The following is a 26,874-nucleotide window of genomic DNA, read 5'->3' as shown; positions in this document are numbered from 1 at the left end:
TCCTTACCCTGTGAGTAAGCAGGAGCTAATACTTGTACAGTGCAACACTGAGTTCTTCCCATACGTTAATTCATTTGCTCCTCGCAGAAACTCCATGGGTAGGAGCAGTTGTCCCATTTTACAGAAGAGAAGACTCGAGTGAGGCACGGAGAAGCTAAGCAATTTAAAAATAACCATTCACCAAGCAGTTCTCACCACCACACTCCGAACTATGCCTCCAATACGCACATCCCTGTGAAGTCTCCTCACCTTGAATCGGGTCGATCTGACCCTCTCATCCTTTGATCAGTAGAATTGAGTAGAAGGGACACTTCATGACGTCCAAGTCTGAGGCGCAGGAAGCTCCCCCTGCAGGTTTCACCTGGGATGTTTGCTTAGGGAGAAGCCAGCTGCTGTGCCCTGAGGCTCCCATAGTTGGGGAGGTCCACACCCATGCCCTAGAGAGGCTCAGCTGGCCAGCCACTCAGCTGGCCTGACTTGAGCATGAGTGAAGAGACCGTGCATAACTAGACCAACTCAATTAAGCAGGCGGGTAACTCCAGTCCAAGCTGCCATCAGACCTCATGAGGGACCCCAACTAAGAACCAGTCAACTCTCAGAGCTTCCAGAGGAAATGAGCTGCTGTTTAAACCGTGAAGTCTTGCAATGGCTTAAACAAAGCAGCTAAAGAGAAGCTGAGTGGGACCCTTGCCCACCAGCCCTAGAGCACATGTTGGGAACTGCAAGAGATATTGTCCACAAACTGGGACAGTGCAGTCCACCAGCTTCACCCTTGAGAAGGCAGGCTTGGAAAGCAATGTAATTGACGCTTTCCTCTTTGTACTGACTAGATTTATGTCAGTTTGACACAAGCTAGGGTCATCTGGGAAGAAGGACTCTCATTTGAGGAAATGCCTCTGTAAGATTTGCCTGTCGATGAGAGAGCCCAGCTCACTGTGGATGATGCTACCCTTTGGCAGGAAGTCCTGGACTGTATAAGAAAACAGGCAAAATGAGCCAGTAAGCAGCACTCCTCCATGGCCTCTGCATTACCTCCTGCCTCGAGGTCCCTGCCCTGACTTCCTTTAATAATGGACTATGATGTGGAACTGTGAGCTGAAATAAACCCTTTCCTCCCCAAGTTGCTTTTGGCCATGGAGTTTTATCACAGCAACAGAAGCCCTAACTAAGACATTCTCCAGATACTAAATCTATTTTTTGTTGTTTGTTTTGTTTTTCAAGACAGGGTTTCTCTGTGTAGTTTTGGTGCCTGTCCTGGATCTTGCAGAGATCCGCCTGGCTCTGCCTCCCGAGTGCTGGGATTAAAGGCGTGCGCCACCAATGCCTGCCTAAATCTACTTTTTCAGAGATTTCGATGGCAGTCTTGAGGAAGACTATAGATCACCCTGCAGTTCTCATAGTAAGGACAGTAGGAAGGGAGGGAAAGAGGCTGACATTAGCTGTCACATGCCGCACTCTGCCAGGTGTTCCTGGTCAAGCTCCTAAGCACCTCCTCTCTGTGCCTATTGCTTTATATTTCAGCAAGAAGACAGTTGCTTGGCTGATTCTATAGAACAGGTACTGTGGAGGTGGAGGATGAGCCAAAATACAGAACAAATGCAAGCTGAAACAGGGGCTTCAAAAGAAAGTCTGGTACCCCACAACCAGTGGTATTCCTACTGTAGTTGTCTGGGCAGGGGTTGTCTCTGAGGAGGAGACCTAGGCTGGACATACAGAATGGCAGGTAAGGGTAGGGATGTGTAACACTCACTGGTAGAGTGCTTGCCTAGTACGCTCTTGATTTGATCCCTAGGACCCCCCAAAAAGAAGGGGGAGTTTGCCTAGCAGAGCTGAGAGACACTCTGCAGAAGATGCGGCATTGGCAAAAGCTAGTGGGGAGGGGAAATAAGATCTGCTGAGTCCAGGGCACACTGGTGAGTAACCAGGAACAGTGGATGAGGAGAGCCAGGAAGGCCTGCAGGTGTGTGCTGGAGGTCTAGAGAAGAAGCACATAGATTTTGTTCTGGGAATAACAGGAAGCCATTGAAGGGTTATCTTTTTAACCTTCTCTTGATTACCCAGAATTATCATTATGAACATCCGGACATTCTTGCCTGCAGACTGCTGGTCAGTTTCTGTTGTTGATTGTGTTTCTCTTTGCTTGATACCAGGGTGTTTCTGGGTCTTCTTGTATCCAGCCCTGTTTCTCTGCTCCCCAGTTAATTTTGTGATACATGGCAGACTGAAGCAGTGAGTTCCAGGCTGAGGCAGAGTTGCCACCACCTCCTGGCACATAGTTCAGGAAGCCTGGGGGGAGGGGGGACCAGAGGCAGCTGCTCAGGGATTCTGATATAAAGAGCCCCACTTTGAGGATTTGGGAGCAGCGTTAGGCCTCTGCTTCTGAGTCAGACCCCCAGTACACCTTCTACCCCAGACAAACAGAGAGAAAGATGCTGGCAAACTTGACAGCTCTCCTAGACTTGGAGCTGTATCCCTTGGGGCCTGACCTTCCTCTGGGAAAAGGCTGCCTGAGCCAGCACTAGGCTGGATTCTGAGGCTAACCAGCATCTTTCACCAGCGAACCTCCAGTGAGAGCAGAGCTCAGCAGGTGACCAGGTGAAGGGAATCGTGGTGTGATGCTGCTGTCCTCTGCCTGTCCCTTCACTCCATGCAGAGTATCCTCTAAGTATTTCAGATCTCTTTGAAAGGTAGGCTTTTACAAACCTCTAATGAATATAAATTTTTTCCCACATTTCTCATTTGTACTTTCAAATGTTTAATAGCCTCCCCTAGTATAATGGGGCCTTTCTTTTTAGATTGCCTCAATCCCTACTGTGGGGTAAAAAACATATAATATCCCCGCCCCCCTCCTGGGGATACCCTGTAGTGGGTGAGATGATTACAAATGTAAGTTTCTGGGTAATAAGGAACAGCATGCTTCCTGGAATATCTTTCCAATTCCCACACCCTCCCACAAAGCCTCAAGCTTCCATGCACCCTTCCACAGAACAGGAAGAGAATACTTTACCAGATAGTCCATGTAAATACATAGATGCTCCATAGATGTCAGCTAGTCTCAGGATAAGCCATTTAGTGTAAAGCTGTGGTAAATAATGGACATGGTGGTCACTGTTTATTGTATAGAGCTATGGTTAGACCCAGGATTACATAGACTCAGGGTTAGCTTGGCCAAGCCTAGGACTCAGAGACAGACCAAACCTTTTTTCATTTGTTTATCAGGGAACAACAGAAAAAAAGGGGGGAGGGGTAAATTGGATATTTATACTTGACAGTAGAGCCAGGGAAAGCCAGGGAGTATTAGCAAGGTTAGAGTTGGGGAGGCCTGCCACAGAGAGCAGTCAGGAAAGAGGAATTATTTGGTGACAGCCCAGTTCCCTCACAATTCTAGTCTTTTCTCCCATGTCCTCTTTTCCTGTACCTGGTGATATTTCTCACATGTACCATGTCAGCTTCCTAGAGAAGCCCCCATTTCACATATTTCGACTGGATTCATTTTGTTTCTATTTTGAGACAGGGTCTCACTCACTGTATAACCAGGCTGGCCTTAAACTCCTAAAGATCTGCCTGCCTCAGGCACCACAATGCCCACCAGGTTTTATTTGACCATTTTGTACTGCTGGTATCTCTAGCTGTACATATGAACTTCACTTGGTAAAATTAGTGAGTCCTGTTTTTGTAAGAGCCCATTGTGGACTCACATGGTCCCTGCTGATTTGATCTGCCTATTCGTTTGTGACATAAACCCAGAAAATCTCTGAGTAATGGTTTGGCTAGCCATAACTTGGTTGTTGAAGCTGATTGTCATCATCTGGCTGCTGTCCCATGCTCACAGAATGCTCAAGCAGTGCTGGGTACTTCAAAATAAGGGCAGGCTGGGTTGGGGTCAGAAATTGCTTTCAAGACCTTTCTTGATCATATCATTTTGGTTTGACATTTCTCTTTAGGAAACCATGGCTTGGAGAATAGTTGTCTTTTTGCCCCTCTGAACTTAGGAATGACAAGATTCATCGCCAAGGTCAAAGCCTTTTTAGTCCGTGTTTGGCCTTATCACACTTGGGAGGAGCCTGATAATACTGGCATTTTGCCTCAAGAAAAACTCAAGTAATGTTTGCCAAGCTAACTCTTGTGATGTATAGATGTATTGTGAGAGTTTTTTGTCTAATGAATACAAAGCCCACTCAAGATGAGAAATGGGTATTTGTCTTATGTGACATTGATTCCTTGATGCTGTTAATTTTGATACAATATTGTAAGGCTAAGGCCAATCACTTTTTTAAAGCATCCTTTGGCTTTTCCTCTGGTAATTTCTTTCAGTATAGAATTGTTTGGAATCAGGTCACGGGAAATTAAACTTTTAGGACAAACTACCTCAGTGGGAAACATTCAAGGACCCTCAAATTAGCCCAGATGCTGTAGTATACAAGCTCCATATGGAAAGAATATAGCCCAGGCGGTGGTGGCGCACACCTGTAATCCCAGAACTCGGGAGGCAGAGCCAGGCGGATCTCTGTGAGAGGCCAGCCTGGGCTACAGAGTGAGTTCCAGGAAAGGCACCAAAACTACACAGAGAAACCCTGTCTCAAAAAAATAAAACAAAAACAAACAAAAAAGAAAAAAAATATAATAAATGAGACTTGTTACTTGCTAATTTTATTAGTTAATTATTCAGTACTCCTATAGCCTCCTTGGGCTAAAATAGGGTTCCCAAGTATCTGACTTTTCATAGTCTCCTGTCCAGAACCATATACAAGTTAGAAACTTTAGATTCAAAAGATTTCTTAGTGATCACCAGATTTATCTCATAGATGTGGAAACTGGGGCCTCGAAACCTGGAATTGTTAGCTGGTCCGAGCAACGAGCCTTGTATATGTCGTATTGATAGATTCTTAGTAACTTCCCTCTCCAGAAAAGAACCTCAAGTGTCACATAGCGTCATCTTTTTCCAGTGCCCGGCTCTCTTTAAGTGAGCCTACTTCTTGACCTAATTTTCAATCTGAGATGGAAAGATAGGAAACTATTTTCCTTTTCACCTGGCCACACTACAAGAAGCAGTAGAATTCACTGGGCTAGGATTCACCTAGAACCTTCCTCTGTCCTGTGTCGACTGGACTGACCCTACAGGGTGAGGCTTTTTCTGGTGGTCTGGACACACTCCCACAAACCTGCTCTTACCTTACCCTTTCCAGAGGGCTGTTACAGGCACATCTGGGAGCAAAGGGGACCCAATTCCAGGCTCTTATGTCTCAGGAAAAAGGATTGGTTAGAATTAAGAATAGACACAGTTTATTAAGAAATAGAAAGTACTCCCAAAGGGAGTAAAGTCTTGAAGTTTAACCTCCATGGTCCTTTATAGGACATTTAAATAGCACCCGCTTCTCCTACATTGGGGTGGGGGGAGCTTTTTTCCACACATGCTTTGTTGTTACATAAAGCCCAGCTAAGGACGTGTTCCTGGCCTTCTGCTGACTGGCTTCTTTTATGTGTTGATCCTTTTAACTTTATTTGTTCTGGGTGTGCATTCTGTAGGCACACTGTGCATGGCGCTTGTGTGGAGGTCAGAAGACAGCCTCTGGGAGCTAGTTCTCCCCCTCCGTCATGTGGGTTCTGGGTACATCACCAGCCTTGCTGTGTTAGTCTTGATGTAACTGTGTCTGGTCTCTATTCTCCTACCACAGGATGGAGGCACAGGCTGTGAGGTTAGTTTGTTTGTTTTACAAGGAAACAGGCATAGACAATCTGATTTACAGGGTCTTGGACTGAATCCCGGAGGGAGAAGGATGGGAAGGGAAACAAAGTAAACAAGAGCTGGAAGCCCAGGCTTATCTGGACCTTGTTTGTATCTAAATTTTGGCCAAACCTCTTCAGGCCAGGTTGTGCTAACGCAAGGACTGCTCCTGAGTTCAGGAGTCTTGTATCCAGCTGGTTGTGTTCCCCAAGAGGTAGCCATTACCCACTTAGATCTTTGAGGGAAAACTCACACTGAACCTCCACAAAAATAACTCTTGTCAGGGGATCCTCTTGTGTAGACAGGGTTACCACAGCATGTGTTCTCCCTGAGTCCTACCACTGCTAGCTTGCCCCTGCTCTGAAACACACAGCTAATGGGGTCTTCCAGGCCGGGAACGGGGTTACTGCATGGTTGAGGACATGCTACTTCACCCTCCAAGTGGTGAAAGGTACACCAGTGCAGCCTGTATCTCAAAAGTGCTGGAGATTGGACACCACCACCCCTGAAACAGACTATAGAAGGAAAAAGAATCCCCAGTAATGTTCCACCTTCCCAGCATCCCTGTGGTGCCACACAGCAGATAAAGACAGAGACTCTGGGGTCAGAATGCCTGGGATTAGCTCCTGTTGCTCTAGGAAAGTGCTGTGTGCATTGGGGAAGTTAGATGACCTCTTTAGTCAGTTCCTGTCTGGAGGTCAGGGGAAATGGTAGCACCCTGCAGGAGTGTTACAAGGCCTGCTGAGATGATTTTCTCTGGGAAAAACTTGGGCAAGACTGGAGCAAGATCCAGTAAATATGTACAGCTATTGCATATTTTTAGCTGTCTCTTTGCTCTCAACAATGAAATGTCCAGAAAAATACTTTGTTAGCTGTAAAGCAAAATCAGCCTGGAAACAAAGAAAAGACTCCCCTCACAGGTCTCACTGAAGTGGCCGTCATTGTTAACTCAAGTGCCTCTTTTTAAAAATATGATTAGAATGCCTGAGTGGACCCAGATAGTTGATGCTTATTTTTAGATAGTTTACACTTCCTGTAGTTAGGAACAGCCCTTTTCTAGAACTATTTAAGCAACTATATCAAACAAGTTGCCAAGAAAATGATACTTGTTCAAGTCAAGCCAGTTAGCTAAGACAAATATATTTTATTTTTTATTTTATTGTAGTAAGAATATTTCACAGGCAATCTAGTCTCCTTATAATTTTCTTTCCTTCTTCTACCCACTACTAACAAAAACAAACAAAAATGTACTTATTTGAATGTTAGAGTGGTGGGAGCTTGCACATGGACCACAGCATATATGTGGAAGTCAGAGGACAAAATAGGTTAGTTCTCTCTTTCCACCAAATGGGTTCCAGGGATCAAACTCAAATCGTCAGACCTGCTGACAAGTGACTTTACACACTGAACCAACCATCTTCCTGGCACCTCTCCCCAAATTTTTACGTCCAGTATGGAATTAACTCTGGGCTTGATGGTGTTGAGCCCATCTCTAGGGCTCCTTCGTCTGGCACAGCTGAACCATTCTGCCTGCTGGCCCTTCTTCCCCAAGCCCTAGGCGGCCACCATTCCCCTCTTGGAGTCTGTGAGTTTGACTGTTCTAACATTGCATAAATAGAATCACACAGCATCTGCATTTGTCTGCAGTCTGGCTTATTTCATTTAGCATTTCCTCAAGGTCCATCCCTGTTGTCACATTGCCACATGCTAGAGAATTTCCTTTTTCTTTAAAGCTGAACTAGGAATATACACATTCTCCTTACATGCTCATCCCTGCATGGACACTGTGTTTCACAGCTTGACTCAAAATCATGCTACATTTAACATGGACTGAGTGCAAAGCTGCCTGTCTAAATTTCAGTTCTTTTCTATAAACAACCAGAAATTGGATTACCAGATCATATGCTAGTTCCATTTTTACTTTATTTGAAAAACAAGACACATTTATTAAATACTTACCATTTTCAATAGTAGATCCTGGGTATGTAGTAGTGGTCAGAGTAAGGAGGGGAGCCCCCCATTGTGGGTGCTAAGACCAAGCTCAGGTCCTTTGGAAGAGCAGCATGTGCTAGTAACCACTAAGCCATCTCTCCAGCCCTGAATTTACATCTTCTTTTTTGTTGTTGTTGTTGTTTTGTTGTTGTTATTTGTTTGTTTTTCGAGACAGCCCCCCATTGTGGGTGCTAAGACCAAGCTCAGGTCCTTTGGAAGAGCAGCATGTGCTAGTAACCACTAAGCCATCTCTCCAGCCCTGAATTTACATCTTCTTTTTTGTTGTTGTTGTTGTTGTTTTGTTGTTGTTATTTGTTTGTTTTTCGAGACAGGGTTTCTCTGTGTAGCTTTGCTCTGTAGCCCAGGCTGGCCTCAAACTCACAAAGATCCACCTGTCTTTGCCTCCCAAGTGCTGGGATTAAAGGCATGCGCCACCACCGCCCGGCTCTGAATTTACATCTTCTAATCACCAAGCAAACAGTCTATTACAGACGAGGTGCTATGAAAGGAAAATTATCGGTGCTGTAAGAACATGTCAGAAAGAACCTGACTTAGATGGTATAAAGCCACTGCAATGGGATTTTGAGTAACAAACATAATGAAGACTTCCCCTGCTCTCTGACTTCCTGTGGTGTCTAGTCTAGGGGCTGCCTGGGCCAGGAGACACTCCAAAGCCTGAAGTAGAGAATAGGCCTATTGGGAGGTCACGTGAGGGAAGTCCCATCGTGCTGTATTGGGGAGGGACCCCATGGGCGGTCAGATGGAGAACAGAGCCAGGCAAAAGGAAAATGCAGGCAAAGGTATAGAAACTGGAAAGTACAGGTGCCTCTGACACATAACAAAGAGCCTTATGTGTTTGGGAGGGTGGGGTTCAGTAGGAGACTACTAGAAAGGACGCAGTGGTGAGGCACAGACTAGTCATGGAGACTTTACTCTGTAAACATTGACTCTCAGAGTACTGAAGGTTCTCATAGTTTTGAAGAGCTAGGGGTTACTTGGGGCTGGATTGGAGAGGAAGGCGCCTGAGGACAAGAAGGGCAGTTTGGCTGGGTGGGAGGGAGCATGGTCAGCATTCTCAGTGCCTGTCTCTAATTGACACTTGCCAGCTGGGTACTGGAAGACACAAGGTTGACCAGGAGGCCCAGGAGAACTTGGGATCACACTAACAAACCAACACAGAAGTTTTCGGGTGGAGTATCAGGGCCCCAACTAGAATCAGAGCTATTAATTCTGGGAGGTAGGACCAACCTTTACAAAGAGGAAAAGTTGGAACAGGGAGTGAAGGCCACCCAAGGCCACATGAAGACCCAGGCAGGGAGAATCTGGCCTTGGTTCTGACTGCCCTCCATTGTCTTACATCCTTTTATTGACACACATCTTGTTTAAAATTTGTGTAATTAGAAATTTGGCTCTGGGGAGAAATTTAAGCCCCCCTCCCTTATTAAAAAATAGACTGCCAAATTTGCTTCCTCGGGTCCCCAATTTGTATTTACCTGAGCCAGGGAGCAACTGCAAACCCTAGCTGCCATTTCCTGGCAGCTGTTTCTTTGGCCCAAATGAGGACCACAGTTCCCACAGGCCCTGTGACGGGAAGCCCCTGATTGGATGGACGGGCCCCTTCCTTCCTGACCCTCCCTTTGTTCCTGGAATGTGAAGCCAGGAATGCCAAGCTGGAATCTTCCAAAGGGCACATACCCTTCCCCAGCTCCCAAAGCTTTGCAATTGGGCTGATTATATCTCCTTGGTTTCATATCAATAGAATTTCCACTGGAGTGTCTGAAAGAGTTGAAAGGTTTATAATTAAATGAGTAGGACTGAAGAGGTAGCTGAGTTGTGAAGAGCACAGTTGTGGCTCTTGCAGAGGACCCCCACTCAGCCCCTAGCACCCACATGGTGGCTCATAACTATCCGTAACTCCAGTTCCAGAGGATCCGATGGTGCCTTCTCATCTGCATGGGCACCAGGCTTGCACATGGTGCACACATGTACATGCAGGCAGAGCACTCATACACATAAAAATAAGTCTAACAATGAAATGAATGTTTAAAAAAGCATCTTGAGCACCAAAGGGGAATGTTGCTATGCAATTTCTGCAGGTTCCATACACATATGTGTATGCTCGTATAACATATAATAAAATGTATCTCTTGGTAACTGTGCAGTTTGGAGAGTTGTACCAAATCTGTGCATACATGTAGCCACTACCTTCATCAAGGGATAGAATTCCATCACCCTTAGGAGGTCCCTCTTTGTTCCAGTCATTTAGGGATCAGTCCCAGCCCCACGCCTGCTGTAGGCAGCACTGATGTGTCACCTAATATTGCCTGTTCAGAAATTTAGGTAGATAAATTGCTTAGTATGTGCTCTATAGTAACTGGCTTCCTTCACCCCAGTTCATGTGTCAAGGTGGACCCATGTTACATACATGCCTCTTTACAACAACTGGATTGTTTCTGATAGGGGCTGGACAAAGCTAGCAATCTGAGTTTTATAAAGTCCCTCAGGAACATCCTCTTTCCCTAGATCTAGACTGTATTTTACCCTCTCCAAGCATCTTTTGATAAACGTTTACTGTGGCCTCACTGTGCCTCAAGCTCTGGATACAAAATTTTGTTTTTTTTACTATGACTGGTAGATAACATTTTGGACAGTTTTCTAAATGCTAAGATGATTCTAAATGCCTCATATGTTAAGACTGCAGCCCTAAAAGGTATATGGGTACTGTTATGGGCTCCATTTTACAAACAAGGTAACAGAGATTAGGCCACTTGCACAAAGTCACAAAATTACTATGATATAGGCAGGATTAGATTCAAGGTACCTCATTGTCTAAACTCACACTGCCCACAACAATGTGTGCAACTATGAAGAAGATGGACCTGTGGTTAAAGAATTTATAAGCCAAAGAAGGGTGCTGAAGAGATGGCTCAGCAGTTAAGAGTGCATACTGCTCTTCCAGAGGCCCTGAGTTCTGCATTCCCAGCACCTACCTTGGGCAGCTCACAACAGCCTGAACTCCAGTTCCAAGGACCTGACACCCTCCTCTGGCCTCCATAGACACATGCACATATGTGGCATTCACTTACACAGACACACACAGACAGACACACATACACACTCAGACAAACATAAAAATCTTTAGGGCCATGCATGGTAGCACATGCCTTTAATTTAGCATTCTGGAGGCAGAGACAGGCCGAGCTCTGTGAGTTCCAAGACAGCCTGGTCAACACAGTGAGTTCTAGGCCAGCCAAGACTACATAATGAGACTCTTTCTTGAAAAATAAAATATAGTGAGGTTCAGTGAGAGACCTTATCCCAAGAGAATAAAGCAAAAAATGACCAAGCAGGCAGGAAACCTTATATTGTCCTCTTGCTTCCACACAAGTTCACATGTACACACATGTCCATATACCACCCCCCACACACTTGCTATAATCTGGATGACTTTTATTGTGCCATGTGAAACCAGCCAGTTACAAAAGACAAATACTATACCATTCATTCATATGAAGCACCAACAGTAGTCAGATTCATAAACCTAGAAAGGAGAATGCTGTTCCAAGAAATTGGGGAGATCAAGGGTGCTGTATCCAGTACGGCTCCAGGAATGGACCTGACCAAGGTAGTGAGTGAATGAAGAAAAGACAAACACAGGCAGATACACAGGAAACTGGGGTTTTGTGGTCTGAACTCTTAGCTGGAGAAATGACAGCACCCTGGAAGCTCAGTATATTTATTATATTCCAGGTTAACAGAGACAGAGTCACTGTATACAGCTGAACAAGAAGATGGGTTATTACATAAGATCAACAAGGAGGCGGGGCTTATGGTACACAGCTGGATCAGGAGAAGGGTTTAGCTAATCTCAGTAGGAGTAGTCTCTGTAGGGAGCAGTCTTCAGGCCATAAACACTGGTGGTGGGAGCTATGGTGGACATACTCTGAACATACAGTCAACACTTGCACTTCTTCCCTCTCATCCGAGGAGGGCTTGGCCATTCCTCTGTGGGGCTAAGGCTCTGAGGTCTTTGACATGGCCAACTCCTGTCAATAGCACACATTCTCTCAAGACCTTACTAATTCAAGGCTCCCATTTCCCTACAGACGAATGGAGAACTATTATTTGATGGGCTTAGAGTTTAGTCGGGAAGGTTAGAAGGGTTAGGACATGGGGGACAGTGATGGCTGTGGGACAGTAAGAATATTCAATGCCAGTGGACTAGAGTCTACAAAACGACGGAGATGGTGAAAAGGACATGATACATATGGGCAATCGAGCAAACCAACCTCTCCCACTTTCGATAACTCTGCTCTCTTCTGAGATGTCCAGTTCTTTCTGCTCTTGATCATGTTACTTGGTGTGTGACAAACAATTCTTTTTACCTGTTCAGTGACACAAAACTACAGCTCCACCTACCTGACTTCATGATTCCCATTGTTACTTCAACAAGGGGAAATACAGATGGGCCATTCCTCCAGAGACGTGTAATGGCTTCACCTAGAGTGCACTTGCATGGCAGCTCTGTTCCTAATAGCAGGATCTTACCATAGCACTGGAAGCTACTCACTGCTTCTGTGCTCGATAGCTCTCTCTGGGTCTGTCTGTCTATCCATCTTGTCTGTCTATCTATCTCCCTGTGTGTGTATGTTTGCACCTGAGGATCCAGCCCAAGTCCTCAAGTGTGCTCTATCACTAAGCTACATACCTAGCCCAGAATCTGATTGTTTACAAATTGTAAATTTTAATTTAGGTTATACTTTAACACATACTGCATCATAGCCAAGTAGTCAACTGAGGTGACCTGAGAGGAAGAGCCACCATGTCTGCATGGCTATGCCGACATTAGCAGTGCTGCTTTCTCAACTTCTTACAAGGGTGATAAGCTTCCTTTGGCACTTAGATAGTAATACCTATTTCAAAATCAAACAAACTAAACAAACCTATTACTAACTCTAGATAGCTTATATAGCTGCTCCTCTTACACCCCGTTTTCAAAGGGCTGAAAACTTTAGTCTACAAGTCTCTTCATTTTTCCTACAAGATCATTCTTCCCTGGGTACTTCCTAATCTGCCTTAGGACCCATACACCATCCCCAGCTAGCATCCTAGGTTGATACTAACAGTTTGGACTTTTGCTGCAGTGTGTATCCCTAGGATACTGAGCATTTCCTGGTGTTTAACATTGTATGTGAATGTCATCATTCTATATTCATATTTATTATGTATTTTTAGATGAGGGTAACTCTGTAACCCAGGCTGACCTCAAATTTATAGCAATCCTCCTGCCTCTGCCTCTCAAGTGATAGGATCTTGCATATGAGCCACCATGTCTAATATTATTCTTCTCTTTGAAACTAATTTCTACCTAGCACTTTCTTGTTTATAAAGGGTAGGGTTTTTATTTTTAATATTTATTTATTTTTGTTTTATATGTATGAGTGGTTGCTTGTACGTAAGTCTGTTCACCATTGTATATGTAGTGCCTATGGAAGCCAGAAGAGGATGTCAGGTCTCCTAGAACTGGAGTTACAGGCAGTTATTAGGTGCCATGTGGATGCTAGGGACCAAGCCCAGGTCCTCTGGAAGAGTAGCCAGTGCTCTTTACCACTGAGCCATCTCTCCAGCAACCACCCGCTGAGGATGTTTTGTTGTGGTTATGTGTTTGTTTGTAGAGAGTCACCCGTGCGGACAGGTAAAGATCTAGTTTATTCTTTTTGCTGTCTGGTATTTTGTTATCTGAATAAACCAAGCTTGATTTGTAAAAGTATTTGCCGTAAGCAAGGCACGGTGTTAAAATCATGGTAGTTATCTCAGTACTCATTGTATTCTTCTCTAGACTTTGACATGACTTTGGAATGATTGGCAGTAGGGAGGTGGCAGGAGAGGTGACTGTTCAGCTAATGATGGGGACTGTGGCCCTGCAGCTGAGCAGCCTGAGAGCAAAATAACCTTTGTGCACTGGCCTCCTGTGTGCCTCTCCTGGGAACTTGCTTCCTTTGGGGAGATGGCTGAAAGTCTTGACCTCAGGAAGAATGTTTACTTAACTGCTTGATTTGGAACAGATTGGTAGGTGGCCAAACACACTCAGTGAGATTTGTTGTGGCCCTGTCCATTTTAAAAAGGAAATTGGCAAATGACCATATTCTGGGTGACAGATTTTTAAAATACTTTTTAAACACACTTCAGCTATAAACAGTCCTCATGATAAATATCAATCACAACTTTTCCCAGACAACTCTTGACCTCCTCAGTACTCTATAAATGGACTAAAAGAAATCCCTCCATTCCCATGCTTGCTGGACACCCTGGAAACTGCAGGTGGCCTTCAGGCTCTCTTCCTTCTTCATCTCAGATGTTTTCTGAAAAGTAGACCAGTCCAGAGAGCAAGCCTTTAGTTCATGGCCTTAAGTGTCAGGACTGGAGGTCCATTCTGCCACCGATCCAAAGACCTGTGCTGGGTGATGTCAGAACCATGAGTACCAAGTAAATCTGCCTACATGTGGTGCTTCATCAAACTGACCAGAGACCCCATTCTGTTCCTTTCCGTGGAAGGGTACCAGATACCCAGCGTTAACTACGTACATCCAGCCCAGGGGCCCCCGTGGGAAATGGTTTTCAGGTCAGAGGCTCTGCTGCCTCAGATTCAGTGCTCTTTGCTGGAGCTTTCTCACAGCCGTGTCCCCCAAAGTGTTCAGCACACTAACAGACCCTTCTCTCCACCCAGGGTATGACTTCTGCCAGGTCCTACAGTGGTTTGCTGAGCGGGTTGACAGGATCATCCTGCTCTTTGACGCTCACAAATTGGACATCTCCGATGAGTTCTCAGAGGCGATCAAGGCCTTCCGGGGCCAGGACGACAAAATCCGTGTGGTCCTCAACAAGGCTGACCAAGTAGACACACAGCAGCTGATGCGCGTCTACGGAGCCCTCATGTGGTCTCTGGGCAAAGTCATCAACACGCCTGAGGTGCTTCGAGTCTACATTGGCTCATTTTGGGCACAGCCTCTTCAGAACACAGACAACCGCCGGCTCTTTGAGGCTGAGGCACAGGACCTCTTCAGAGACATCCAGAGCCTGCCCCAGAAGGCTGCAGTGCGCAAGCTCAATGACCTCATCAAGCGAGCAAGACTGGCTAAAGTAAGCATCAGATAACAGGGTGGGCACTGGGGCTGGTCTTAGATTGCACTGCTATCTCCTGTACAGTTCCATCCCAGAAGGCCCAGCGGAGGGGATGTGATTGGAGCACACCTTTAATCCCAGCACTTGGATGGCAGAAGCAGGTGGATCTTTGTGAGTTCAGTGCCAGCCTTGTCTTCATAGGAGTTCTAGGCCAGCCAGGGCTATAGTGAGACCCTGTCCAAAAAAAAAAAAAAAAAAAAAAATCACAATAATATGCTGCACCATTAATCCCAGCATTCAGGAGACAGTGGCAGGTGGATCTATGAGTTTGAGACCAACCAAGGCTACACTGAGACACTATCTATAAATAAACAAACTAACTAACTAAACAAAAAAGAACATAGCCTTGGGATCAGGGATTGCTGCTTCTGTCCCAGCCTGTGATCTCGGGCAAATGGCTGAGCCTTTGAAGTCTGAGCCAACAAGGACCTTTCATGCCATGCTTGTGCGATTCTCTGTTGCAGAGCACTGAGCATAGCACCTGGGGCACAGGGGAGGATCAGTCAGTCCTCTAGCTACATGAGCTATTATGTTAGCATTATGTTAGGATGGTAAGATCTCAGCTGGTCCAGTGTAAGAAGAGGCGACATTGCCGGAGCCAGTGGGCAGCTGAGAGGCCACCACTAGTCACTGTGCACTTAAGGGTAGAACTCAGAACTGCCTAGGAGCTGAGCAGAGAGGTGACAGTTATAAGAGCACATCAGACCCATCCATCCTTATTCTGGCCTGTAGCCCATACTTGTCACTCACTATAGGCCCTCATAACAAAGGCGCCTCATAATTGAGCCTCTTAGCAGACTTAGAATATAGACCCAACTGGTAAGTAAGCAGTGTTCTGAACCCCCACAGGTAGCAGAGTCAATTCTCTGCCTGCCCCTGAAGAAAGAAAAACTGATCACTCCTCTAAGAGTATAGGGTCAGGGGGAGTTCTTTAGGAAATCTGTGCATGTTTCATATAATTATGCCTACTATTGGAAGCATCCTCAGGCATTTGCCAGTATGTGGATCTGGCCTGGTTGATCCTCAGAAGTATTCAAGAGTTGTAACCAATGGAATCTCCAGGCCCTGCCCCATAGCTGTGGACTCAGGAGAGTATGTGATCATGCACCTATATGTACAGACATATGTGGAACTTCTCAGATGTCATTATGATTAGCTGAGTTTGAGATCCAGAGGGCTATACTGACTCCCTAATTTTTCAGAAACAAGGCATGATAAGTGATTTATCCAGATTCCCCTAATGCATTCATTGAGAAGCTAGGACTGAAAATCAGTCCCCCAGCTGTTAGTCTAGCTTTCCGCTCTGGGCACTTGACTTCAGCCAGCCCCAGTACACAGGCTGATCTACACCCACTGAAGCTTGGTCAGGAAGTGGAGTCAACTCCTTCCTCTTGGTCTTCTGGTGTAAAACAAAAAAAGCATCCTGACTTTTGGTCTGGTCTGAGTGCACTGGGTCAGCCTTCTGGAGTTCACCACAACTGTGCTTCATTTAGTAGACACGGATATGGCATACCCAGGCCAGAGCTAAAGAGTCCATCTGGTGGAGGAGGGAGGCTCAGAGCACCCTTATTGTGGAGTGAGGAACTGTACTGGTCAAGGAATAGGTACTTGCTCATATGGTACTCAGAGGATGGTACCTAGGTTCCTGTCTGAGGGATGGCTCCTTAGAGGGTCACCAGCCTTCCGATCCCTCTCACTTCTCCTCAGCAGCTGTCTTCATACTGAAGCCAAAGGTGTATGCTCCTGTCTGAAGAGACCAGCCCCTGGCTGCCACTGTCCCATACACACAATGCCACCAGCTCCTGGATCCCTTTCTTACACCCCAGGGTGTGCACACACTGTCCTCCCTGGGTCACCAAGCTAACGAGTCTGCAGGGTGCTGTGTGAGTCACCACTCCAGCCCTTCTTCCTGGAATAAGCCACTTCCTCTCAGAACTCAGCCACTCCAGTCCTGCAAAGCAGTTACTCTAACTAGTTTGGGGAACCACTTACCTGCAGCTCTACTGAAAGCCCCACTACCCTGGGCTAATGCATGGTGGCAGGAAGTCTGTCTGGTTTTGCCTGTTCAATGACCCTTTGGCACATGGTATTTCTCTTTTCTAGCTGTTATAAATGAATTTAATTTCAGGGTATAGAAAAATCTAAATTAGTTTTGTTGTTGCTATTTATTGTTTTTTCAAAACAGGGTTTCTCTGTGTAGCCCTGGCTGTCCTGGAACTTGCCCTTTAGACCAGGCTGGCCTCTAACTGAGAGACCCACCTGCCTCTGTCTCCCTAGTGCTGGGATTAAAGGCTTGCGCCACCACACCGTGATTAGCCTAAATTATTTTCTAACCAAAGTTCCTGTAGACTTTGCAAATTTCATGGGATTTAATGTCCATGGACATTTTAAATTTGCCAGTCACTGCTAAGGGGCCAGTGATTGAATATATCTTCAGTCATAGGGAAAAAGGTAGGGCCGGGCGGTGGTGGCACACGTCTTTAATCCCAGCACTCAGGAGGCAGAGCCAGGCGGATCTCTGTGAGTTTGAGGCCAGCCTGGGCTACAGAGCGAGTTCCAGGGAAGGCACAAAGCTACACAGAGAAACCCTGTCTCGAAAAACAAAACCAAAAAGAAGAAGGAGAAGGAGGAGAAGAAGAAGAAAAGGTGGAAGGGAACAGGATTGAAAATGAGTATGAATAGAGAGCTGGAGAGAGAGAGAGAGAGAGAGAGAGAGAGAGAGAGAGAGAGAGAGAATGAGCATGAACATGACTAGAGAGCGGGCTGGAGATGCTGAGCACCACAGCCTGTAGTGCTCCTGCCATTCCAGCATGGACTAGGTAGTGAGACACAAAATGCCTCTGTGTTCTGACACTGAATAATGAAAACCCTTGTGCAGATGTCGGGGGCGGATGGTCAAATGTGCTGAGCTTACTTATAGGAAAAGAAATAGCATATTCTTTTCTTCCTAAGAATAGTATCTGGCTTGTTCCTTTTCACAGAGGAAAATGTTTGAGGCACATCTACTTCCATCTCCAGCTCCCCAGTGCCATTTGCACGTGGTATGTCTCAATACCAGCTGAGCATTAGGACAGGAAGCTGCCTGGTCTGGCTAAGTAGCAGAACTGAACACAATGGCCTTGGCCCCTAACATGGCAGTGCTAAGTGGGTGCTCTGTGGAGCCGGGCCCCTAGTCCTCCAGCTGCAGTTCTATGTTCCACTTCTGAGCCTTGTCATTCATTGTTCTTAAAGAATCAAGGAGCAGGCTGAGGGTGAAGCTCAGTTGGTAGGGTACTTATCTAGCATGCACAGAGCCTTAGACTTCATCCCCAGCACTGCACAAATCAGCTGTGGTGTCCCAGCAAGACAGAAGTCTCAGAAGCTCCAGGTCATCCTCAGCTACATAGTAAGCTTGAGGCTAGCTTGGGCTATATGGGATCCTGTCCAAAAACAAACAAACAAACAAACAAAAAACCACAATCAAAAATAAATGTGGAGAAGGAGAAGGCAAGAAATCACTGAGTCTTTCACTTTGTATTGCTAATATTTCTTTATAATGCTTTTGTTTGGGTGTGGTCATCTTTCCCTTGGCTCAGTTTTCCTTTTGCAGCTTAAAATGCTATAGAAGCCAAACAGTTTGCTTGATTATGTCAGTTACTTGACAGTTGGGCATCCTTATCCTTACTTCATACATGAAAGCCTGATATTTTAAAAGGCAATACTTCCTGGAACTGATTCACAGCCTGGGAATATTACAGAATACACATCCCAAGCCCAAGTAGTCTGCTTGGTCCTAAAAGTCCTAATTTACATCCAATGTAAACAGCATCTGTGTAGTTGGAGTTTTCCTGCCTGGCCCACAGTCAGGACAAATCTCTCTCACCCGCCAGGCCCATAGACACTCAGAACCAACCAAGTAAACACACAGAAACTTACATTGTTTACAAACTGTATGGCCATGGCAGGCTTCTTGTTATCTACTTCTTCTATCTTAAATTAACCCATTTCTATTAATCTATACTTTGCCACATGGCTTATGACTTTACATGTTTCTTGTCATGGCAGTGGTTGGCAGTGTCTCTCTCCCAGTCTTCCACTTCCCACAATTCTCCTCCTCCTTGTCCCACCTACCCTATCCTTCCTGCCTGGCTACTGGCCAATCAGCACTTTATTTATTTTAGCCAATCAGAGCAACACATTTGACATACAGAGCATCCCACAGCACATCTGCAATATCTCCTTACTTTATGATCTTGCTTTATATATTAATCTGTAATTCCACTTGTTCTAGAAAATTTTCTATCCACAGAAAACCTACAAGGAACATTTTAAAATATATGAAGGATAAGTTTTCAGATATCACCTAAGAGATATGAGATCTGAGTCAGCTGATGGGATAGCAGTCACAGAATTCATGGCCCACCTAGGGAAAGCAACTGTATCCTCATTTTTTAAAAAAGCTCATAGTAGTTTCATTTAGAGCAGCCAAATATGGCCAAAATATGACTCGTGTATGTAATGGGATGGTACTCAGTAATGGAAAAGAGTGAATATTGATATGCATAACAACATGGAAAAGTCTGAACAACAACCTTCTCGGCAGCAAGTACTATCTCTCCAGCCTTCTCAGGGGAACATCAGCCCATCCCTACCCTTCACTTCTCTTCCCACCCCAGACTTGAACTCCTTGTAAGTAAAGACCACCAACAGGTGCAGTGCCCATTTCCCCTGCTGCTGGGCCATACAATGATCAGTTTTAAGTTCACATCTAGAAGTACCTAATGAAAACAGTGATGGTACACACCTGTAATCCCAGCGTTTGGGAAACTGAGACAGGACGATCACAAGCTCAAAGCCTCCAGGACTATAGAATGAGGGAGCAAAGCACTAAGGACTGAGGGTATACCTCAGTGATAGAGCAGTTCTCTAGTGTGCTCAAGGTCCTGGCATGGGGAAAAAGAAGAAAAAGGTCTACACAGAGGACCAGACTAAGGGGTGGGAAAAGGCCGGATTAGATAGCATGTATAAATGTCCTGTGGCTGCTTTACCATAGGTTGAATGACATGAATAAATTCTCTCATAGTCTGCAGACCGGAAGTCCAAAATCAAAGTGTTAGTAGATCTTCTGAGGGCTTTAAGTGTCCCATGGTCCTCTCCTGGCTTCTTGGAGCTCTGCAGCTTGTGTTTTTATTTTAAACACTCTCACAGTGATATGGGGTTTTAATAATACAAACAAAAAGCCTGGAAATTGGGTGACTTTGCTGTCTTTTCTATTTGTATGCTTTCAAAGCTGGCTTCTAAGAACAGAGACCTTCAGGTGTTCCGCGTTAGCCTCCTCACCTCCTCACCTTTATCAGAGGAAGGTGGTCTACCAGAAGTCTCTTTGCTCTGAGACACCAGTCAAAGCTTACTGCATGATTCTTCAGTGTAAGCTCTTTTAGGAAAGCCCACATAAGAGTCTGGGAATAGAACTTAGTTTTATTCTTCTGTAAACCTGTGTGGACCTCAGTCTTCCTTAGGGGTAGATGAACAATTCAAAAGGAGGCAAGTGCGCTCTCCGAGCCGTCCTCACAAGGCCAGGAAAGGCCCCACCCGTTTGGAAATCTTCCCTCCACAGGAAAACAAAGCCACTTTTGAGGAAGGAGCGGTGGGGAAGGAGAGGAGAGCTCAGTGACTTTCGGGGGTCACTAGAGTTCTGTGGAATTTAGTTTGCTTGTCAAAGACCTATTTTCCTCTTAGTCACATGTGATGTGTGGGGCCTAGCTTTCCTGTTTGCAGTGCCAAATTCCTTTTTGGAGAAGTTAGGCATTTTGTAGCTCATCAGGCAGATACAGGCTGAAGAGTATGAGAATCACTGTGCAGTGTGTGGTGATGAGCCCTTTAATGATTATCCACTGCAAAGGCTTAAAAATAGCTCCGTCCCTGCCTGGGCTTTGTGGATGTCAGTGCCCACGCCTATATATGGAAACCTGTCTCTCTGAAGGCTGACCTCAGATGCCTCTAAAGCCCCCGAAAGTCCTCTTTAAGACTGCTAGGATCACACGTGGTTTGGGTAACAGCTTTGATCTGAACAGAATAAACAAACTCTTGTTCAGTAGGACATGGCTGCTTTTCTCAATCACACTTTTTTTTCACCTAAGGGTTTACCTTTTGGATCTTGGGTTTATTGCAGATTTTTTTTTTTTCAGAGAAGGCAGGTGGGAGATAGGTTCCACTCGGTAGCCCAGACTGGCCTGGAACCCACTGTGTAGCCCAGGCTGGTCTCAGCCCATGGCTGACCTCCTGTCTCAGCTTCCATACCCAGCATTAACTGCACAAAATTTATTACCCACAAACAATAGTCTCAGTCTGAACAGAGGTATTTCAAACAGTTTATTGGCACTTCATGATGTGACATCATGCGTAGTGCAAAGTACACATGTTGTACTATGTGAAGCTGCTGTGAAGTCACACACCTCGGTCTCATTACAAACTTGATTTTGAGTTAATCTTTGGTGGCTGTGCATTCAGGAAGCTTTAACAGTTGTCAGGTTTTTATAGCCCTGCATTCAGTTAACCACCTTTTAAGAAGTTGGTCCCTGAGCAATAGCCATACAGCCCACTGCGCACTTTCAGATGGCCTCTGCAAACTACATGTGATGGCATTACTGTTCAGTTCTGTTGACCCCACCCAGTATGCGTGTACACCCAGAGGCCCTCAGCCAAGCTGGGGATGTATCTGCTCACTCTCTCTGATTTCCTTCTTCCCTAAGATTCTAATGAAATCTGTTTTCTTTAGCAGCATTTTCCAGGCTACATAGCTGTTTTATTTTTTAAATTTCATCCTTTCCTATTTTAGCTATTTATTTGGCTTCTGAATTACTCTGTAGATTTGAAGTTCTATAAAGAAAACGTTGGTAATGAACACACTTACCTGAAGTTGGAAGTAAATGGAAGAATGGGAAAGCGGAGGGGAGAGTGTGCCACAGGCCAGACAATGCAGTACCCTCCTGGGGAGATTGCTCACCCTTAGGGGTTTGGGGGCTTCCCTCTCCTGTGTCTGGGTTTCCTCCCCAGAGAGAGCTTTTCATCCAGCTGGTCCCATGCAGCTGGTCTCATACAGAAATTGTTAGTGCCACTCATGAATATCTCAGCATTGTGCCCATTGAGGTATGCCCCGTGATCATGCCTGGTGATAATGCTTCATTGCGCACTGGGCACTGCTCCTGTACAGATAAACTACAGTCAGCCTCCAGTCTCACTTCCTGGTGCCCACAGGCCACAGGTGGAACTTTCTCTACATTTTCTGGTTAGTCACAGTGGAGACCCTCCCTACTCAGGGTCTGCCCACTTCCTGCCCAGACACCAGAATCGCCACCCAGAGGCTACCGTTAGTTGCCCTTTCTTGGGAGCAGACTTGAAGACGCAATCCCAGGGACATTCTCTGTGCAACTTTCCCTCACCCTGCCTGGTTCTCAACCAAGTCTCACACCATTCACCGTTATTCTGGCCTCTCTGACCCTGGAGAGCCTTCATTAGTGCAAGCATTAGGTCAGAAGAGTCTCCCTGCCAATCCTCCAGGGGCTCCTAATGCCTGCTAAGCAAGGTCTGGAGGCAGTCCACCTCCCCCACCCCCGACCATGTGCATGATACACCCCAAATGCACCCCCAGCCCGTTAGCATCTTATTCCACTCACTGTGTCTCCTACTGTTCTTCACAAGGCCCAACTCAGATGTCACCTCTTCCCTTGCCCTGTCATCCCATATCCTTTGTCTGTCACATTCTGGGCCCTCCCCCTTACCCAGCCTTTGATGTTGGGGTTCTCTCTGCTCACCATCCCTGTGTGGTCTCAGCACATCTGGTTCCTCTAGACATTCCTCAAGTCCAGCTCTCAGTTTACCTGGTCCAGACCAGCTCTCTGGAGCTCTGGAAGTACATTCTAGCTCCCCTTAAGCTGTCTGGTTCCTGGATCCTCGCCTTCTCTTGTTGCTGAGGACCAGAGTCCTGCATGGGAATATGTCTCATTTATCTCTTCTCTAGAGTAGTGTGTGTGCTCACCTGGAATATCCCCCTTAGGTACATGCCTACATCATCAGCTACCTGAAGAAGGAAATGCCAAATGTATTTGGAAAAGAAAATAAGAAGCGAGAACTTATCTTCAGGCTTCCAGAAATCTATGTTCAGCTGCAGCGAGAATACCAGATTTCTGCGGGGGACTTCCCTGAAGTCAAGGCCATGCAGGTACTGGGAGCCCTGTAATAATGTCTTGAGGAAGTTGTGGAAACTACAATTCCCTGCCACAACACCTAGCTGATTACAGGAAACATAAGAAAGACTCACAGTTTAATGAAGGAGAATGCAATGAAGTCATCTTCCTAATGATGACCCGTGATGATGGCCTCCAATGACTAAAGCAGATATTGTTTGCCTTCCAATATGTCTTTTTAAAGAGGAGACAATTAGCCAGAGGGCAGTGAACTTACTCGAGAAAGTTTACAGACAGCCTGGCCTTGTAGATGATGCGTAGATGATGCTCAGAGTTGGCATTGAAGTTGAGGTGACCCTGGCTTTCAGACTCCCAGAACCTGAAGGGAATTAGAGCTGGGCTTGGCTTTGAAGGTCACTTTGGATAGTTCCTGCAGCCATACAGCAAGGGAGTATGCTTGGACAGGCTACTGCTGAGCATTGAGCTGGGGCTCTGGACACAGATGTACATTGTTGTATTCAGCAACAAGTCTGCTGAAAGGCTAGTGTCGGTGGCCTCCAACCTGATTTCAGAACCTCCCTTTGCTGCCCTTTAGCTCTGGGCAGTTCCATGCAAGCCATGATAGAGCCTGCCTTTAGCTGCTTTGGTCCAACCAGTGTACACTGCCTTACAGTGATGGAATGTCTTTCTGAGCAAGGTCACCATCTTCTTGTCCAGTGCAGTTCACATCTGCACAGGGCCACAGTCCTCTCTATTTTAAGGCAGATGACATGAACTCAGGTAGCCATGTCATCCGACTGCTTGTCTCCTCACATCTCGTGGGTTGCCAGACCAGAGTATATCTCCAAGATCTACAAGGTGGATGATTCTGCAGTTGCCCAGTGGGAGCTTGTTCGGGTCCTGTGGGTCAAGGAAGATTGAAGAGTATGGCCCGCCTATGTATCTGGCCTGGGAGTCACTGCCTTATGGGAACATGAACCCTCGTGGGCATAAGAAGCTAAAGTCTAGATTTGGATGTAAGCCACATACATACATTTCAAATTTGGTTGCACATTTTCAAAAACTCCTGGGTAGACTAATCATAGGTTTCCCCTTGAGACCAATTGTTCTATCATTCACTCCAAGCCACAGAGAATGGCTAGAGAGAGAGTATGCCTAAGGTAGGGCCCCAGAGGGGAGAGGAGGAGAAAGAGAGTAGACAAAATAGACGTGAGGTCAGCTTTAAAGGAAACACCACATAGCTGGTGCAAGGTCGGGGGTGGGGGGAGACTCACTATGACTCACTATTCCAGTGGCAGCTCTTTATGCCTGGGGTCAAGGTGGGTGCTTCTGGTATGATCTGGTCACAGGATCTAGCCAAATTATTTGTTCTTTTGTTTTAATTATTCTCTCACACTATACATCCTGACTGCAGCCTCCCTTCCCCCCTCCTGGCCCCCACTGCTCTCCCCAGATCTGCTGCCCCTCCCTTTCCCTTCAGAAAAGAGCAGGCCTTGCAGGGATATCAACAGAGTACAACATAACTAGGCACAGACCCTCAGGTGGAGGCGGGATGCGGCAGCCCAGTAGGAGGAAATTTGTTTATGACAAATGCAGAGATACCTTTTTTCTTTCTAGCAATAAAATGGGTATTCTGTTCAGAAGAGGAATTACTTTGCTTTGGGTCACAAGATAACTAACTTGAGCATTCGTGGTTAGTTGTCTCCCAGAGACTGCTTTTTTGTTTTTTGGGTTTTTTTTTTTTTTTTTTTTTTTGTTTTTTTTTTTTTTTTTAATTCTTGTTTCTCTGTGTGTCCTGGAACTCACTCTGTAGACCAGGCTGGCCTTGAACGCACAGAGATCCACCTGCCTCTGCCTCCTGAGTGCTGGGATTAAAGGTGTACACCACCACTGCCCAGCTGAGACTTTCTTTTATATTCAGGTTATGCCCTGCATCCCATGGCCTAGCTGCAGAACAGCTGTTTCCTTGTACCTTTCATAAGGGAACTTAGCATCTTGGCTTAATTGAAAACTACTAAGTACCCACCATGTGCTATAACACCACATATGTGCACTCATTAGCTGTTGTTACACTGCCCACACCACATAGAGACTCTCTGAGACCCTGCAGCTCTGCTGAGCCCCTCTGGGCTCTCACGTGACCCATAGGTGAGCTCCCATAACAGAGCAGGCTCCAGAACTATAGCTGTTTATGAAAATTAATCTGGGCCCATCTGGGTCAGAGGACACCCAGGCCTCCCAGAGCTGGGACAAAGGATAATCCCCGGGAAAGGAGTCAGGGAGCCCAGAGTCTCAGGAGCAGCCTCAGCCCATTCAGCTGGAGTCGGGGTGAGTGGAAGCCTATGCTGAGAATCCCCATGGTCAGGACCCACATTTAGTATCTTCGGTGAGCCCAAGTGTCTCGGGCAGGACAGGAGCCCCACCCTTGGAGCTGTCCTGTTCATGTGTGCTCATTACGTCTCTCATCCAGGAAAATGTTAATTACTGGGCCAGCGTTGTCCTAGGCCCTGGAATACATCAATGGGCAGACATTGAAGATAAGAGTGAGAATAATTTAGTCTTTGCCTTAGTGACACACCCCTTGCTGCAACATGAATGCTGTGGGCTTCAGTGTAATTAGTGATTTCATGGCTGCGACTCAGTGTCTCTTTATAAGGGTGTAACTCCAAAGTCCAGGAGCCATGCCATGCTCACTCTACTTCCCCAGGATCTAGAACAGTGGTTCTCAACCTTCCCAATGCTGCAACCCTTTAATATTTTCCTCATGGTGTGGTGACCCTCAACCATAAACTTAATTTGTTACTACTTCATAACTGTAATTTTGCTACTGTTAGGAGTCACAATGTAAATATCTGATAGCAGCCCCCCCAGAGGGGTGTGACCCACAGGTTGAGAACTACTGGTCTAGAATGCAGTAGATACTCAATAAATACATGCTGAGCATGCTCCTTTCCCTGAGGCTGTTGAGGATCTAGCATCCTCAGCAACAAGCATTCAGTGTCTGGGTCAGAGGTAGAGGCTAAAGCCAGGTCTACAGAACAAGATCAGGACAGGAACCAAAACTATACAGAGAAACCCTGTCTCGAAAAACCAAACCAAACCAAAAGAAAGAGCTTGGAAATAATAGTCATGAACAGGGCATATGTCAGGGTCATGAGGAGGGTTTACCACAGCTGGCTTTAAGTCTATGTTCCCCCTCTCAAGAGTCCCCTGGTCAGAGGGTCTTACATCTGTTACACTCAGCCAAGTGTGTGTTTCCATTCCCTTAATACCAGGACAAGCTGCCTGTGTCTCCTGTGCCCTGTCCCAAGGGACTCTGGCCTATTGTGCAGTACTACTGACCTGCAGCTTGAGAACACTAGAAACACTCTAGTGGTATTGCTTACTCAGTTGTCGAGAATTTGACCCCCATGTGGATGAGTTACCACGTTTTAACAGCAGAGGGCAGCAGAGCCATTTCCCCATCTGCTCGTCCCTACCACATATTTGAAAATTGCTCTGGTGAACTTTGGGAGTTGGGCAAAAATAACCCAGCTTGAGACTGGGATAGGAACCTAGTCTTTGGTAGGAGCAGCTCCAGGATTCTGGACCCAGTGGCACAATTGTTGATCTCTTTAAATCCTGACTGCATGACTATCCCAATAAAAAAGACTGCTTTTTTGGACCTGTCCTGCTGCTGGAGGGCAGTAGCTTGTCCTCCACATCCCTGCTCAGGTCTGTAAGTACCACAGAGACCAGAGTTTACTTTCTGTGTGCTTGCTGGGCGGATATAGCTGCTGCTTTCTAGTCATGCCTGCAAAATTGTGGCCA

General features: G+C 46.0%; 1 protein-coding gene across 1 annotated transcript in view; it reads left to right on the top strand.

Annotated features, from left to right (window-relative positions):
- Ehd4 (EH domain containing 4) overlaps positions 1-26,874 on the top strand; it is a 71,930-nt gene that overhangs the window by 38,431 nt on the left and 6,625 nt on the right. The window contains exons 4-5 of the mRNA XM_036184480.1: positions 14,445-14,857; positions 22,935-23,099. Coding sequence (XP_036040373.1) covers positions 14,445-14,857; positions 22,935-23,099 — 578 coding nt within the window. The remainder of the gene's footprint in view (positions 1-14,444; positions 14,858-22,934; positions 23,100-26,874) is intronic.

The sequence above is a fragment of the Onychomys torridus genome, chromosome 4 (assembly GCF_903995425.1).
Source record: "Onychomys torridus chromosome 4, mOncTor1.1, whole genome shotgun sequence".
In the NCBI taxonomy this organism is placed as follows: Eukaryota; Metazoa; Chordata; class Mammalia; order Rodentia; family Cricetidae; genus Onychomys; species Onychomys torridus.
The sequence above is the reverse complement of the archived record's forward strand: the minus strand, read 5'-3'. Positions and strand labels throughout refer to the sequence as shown.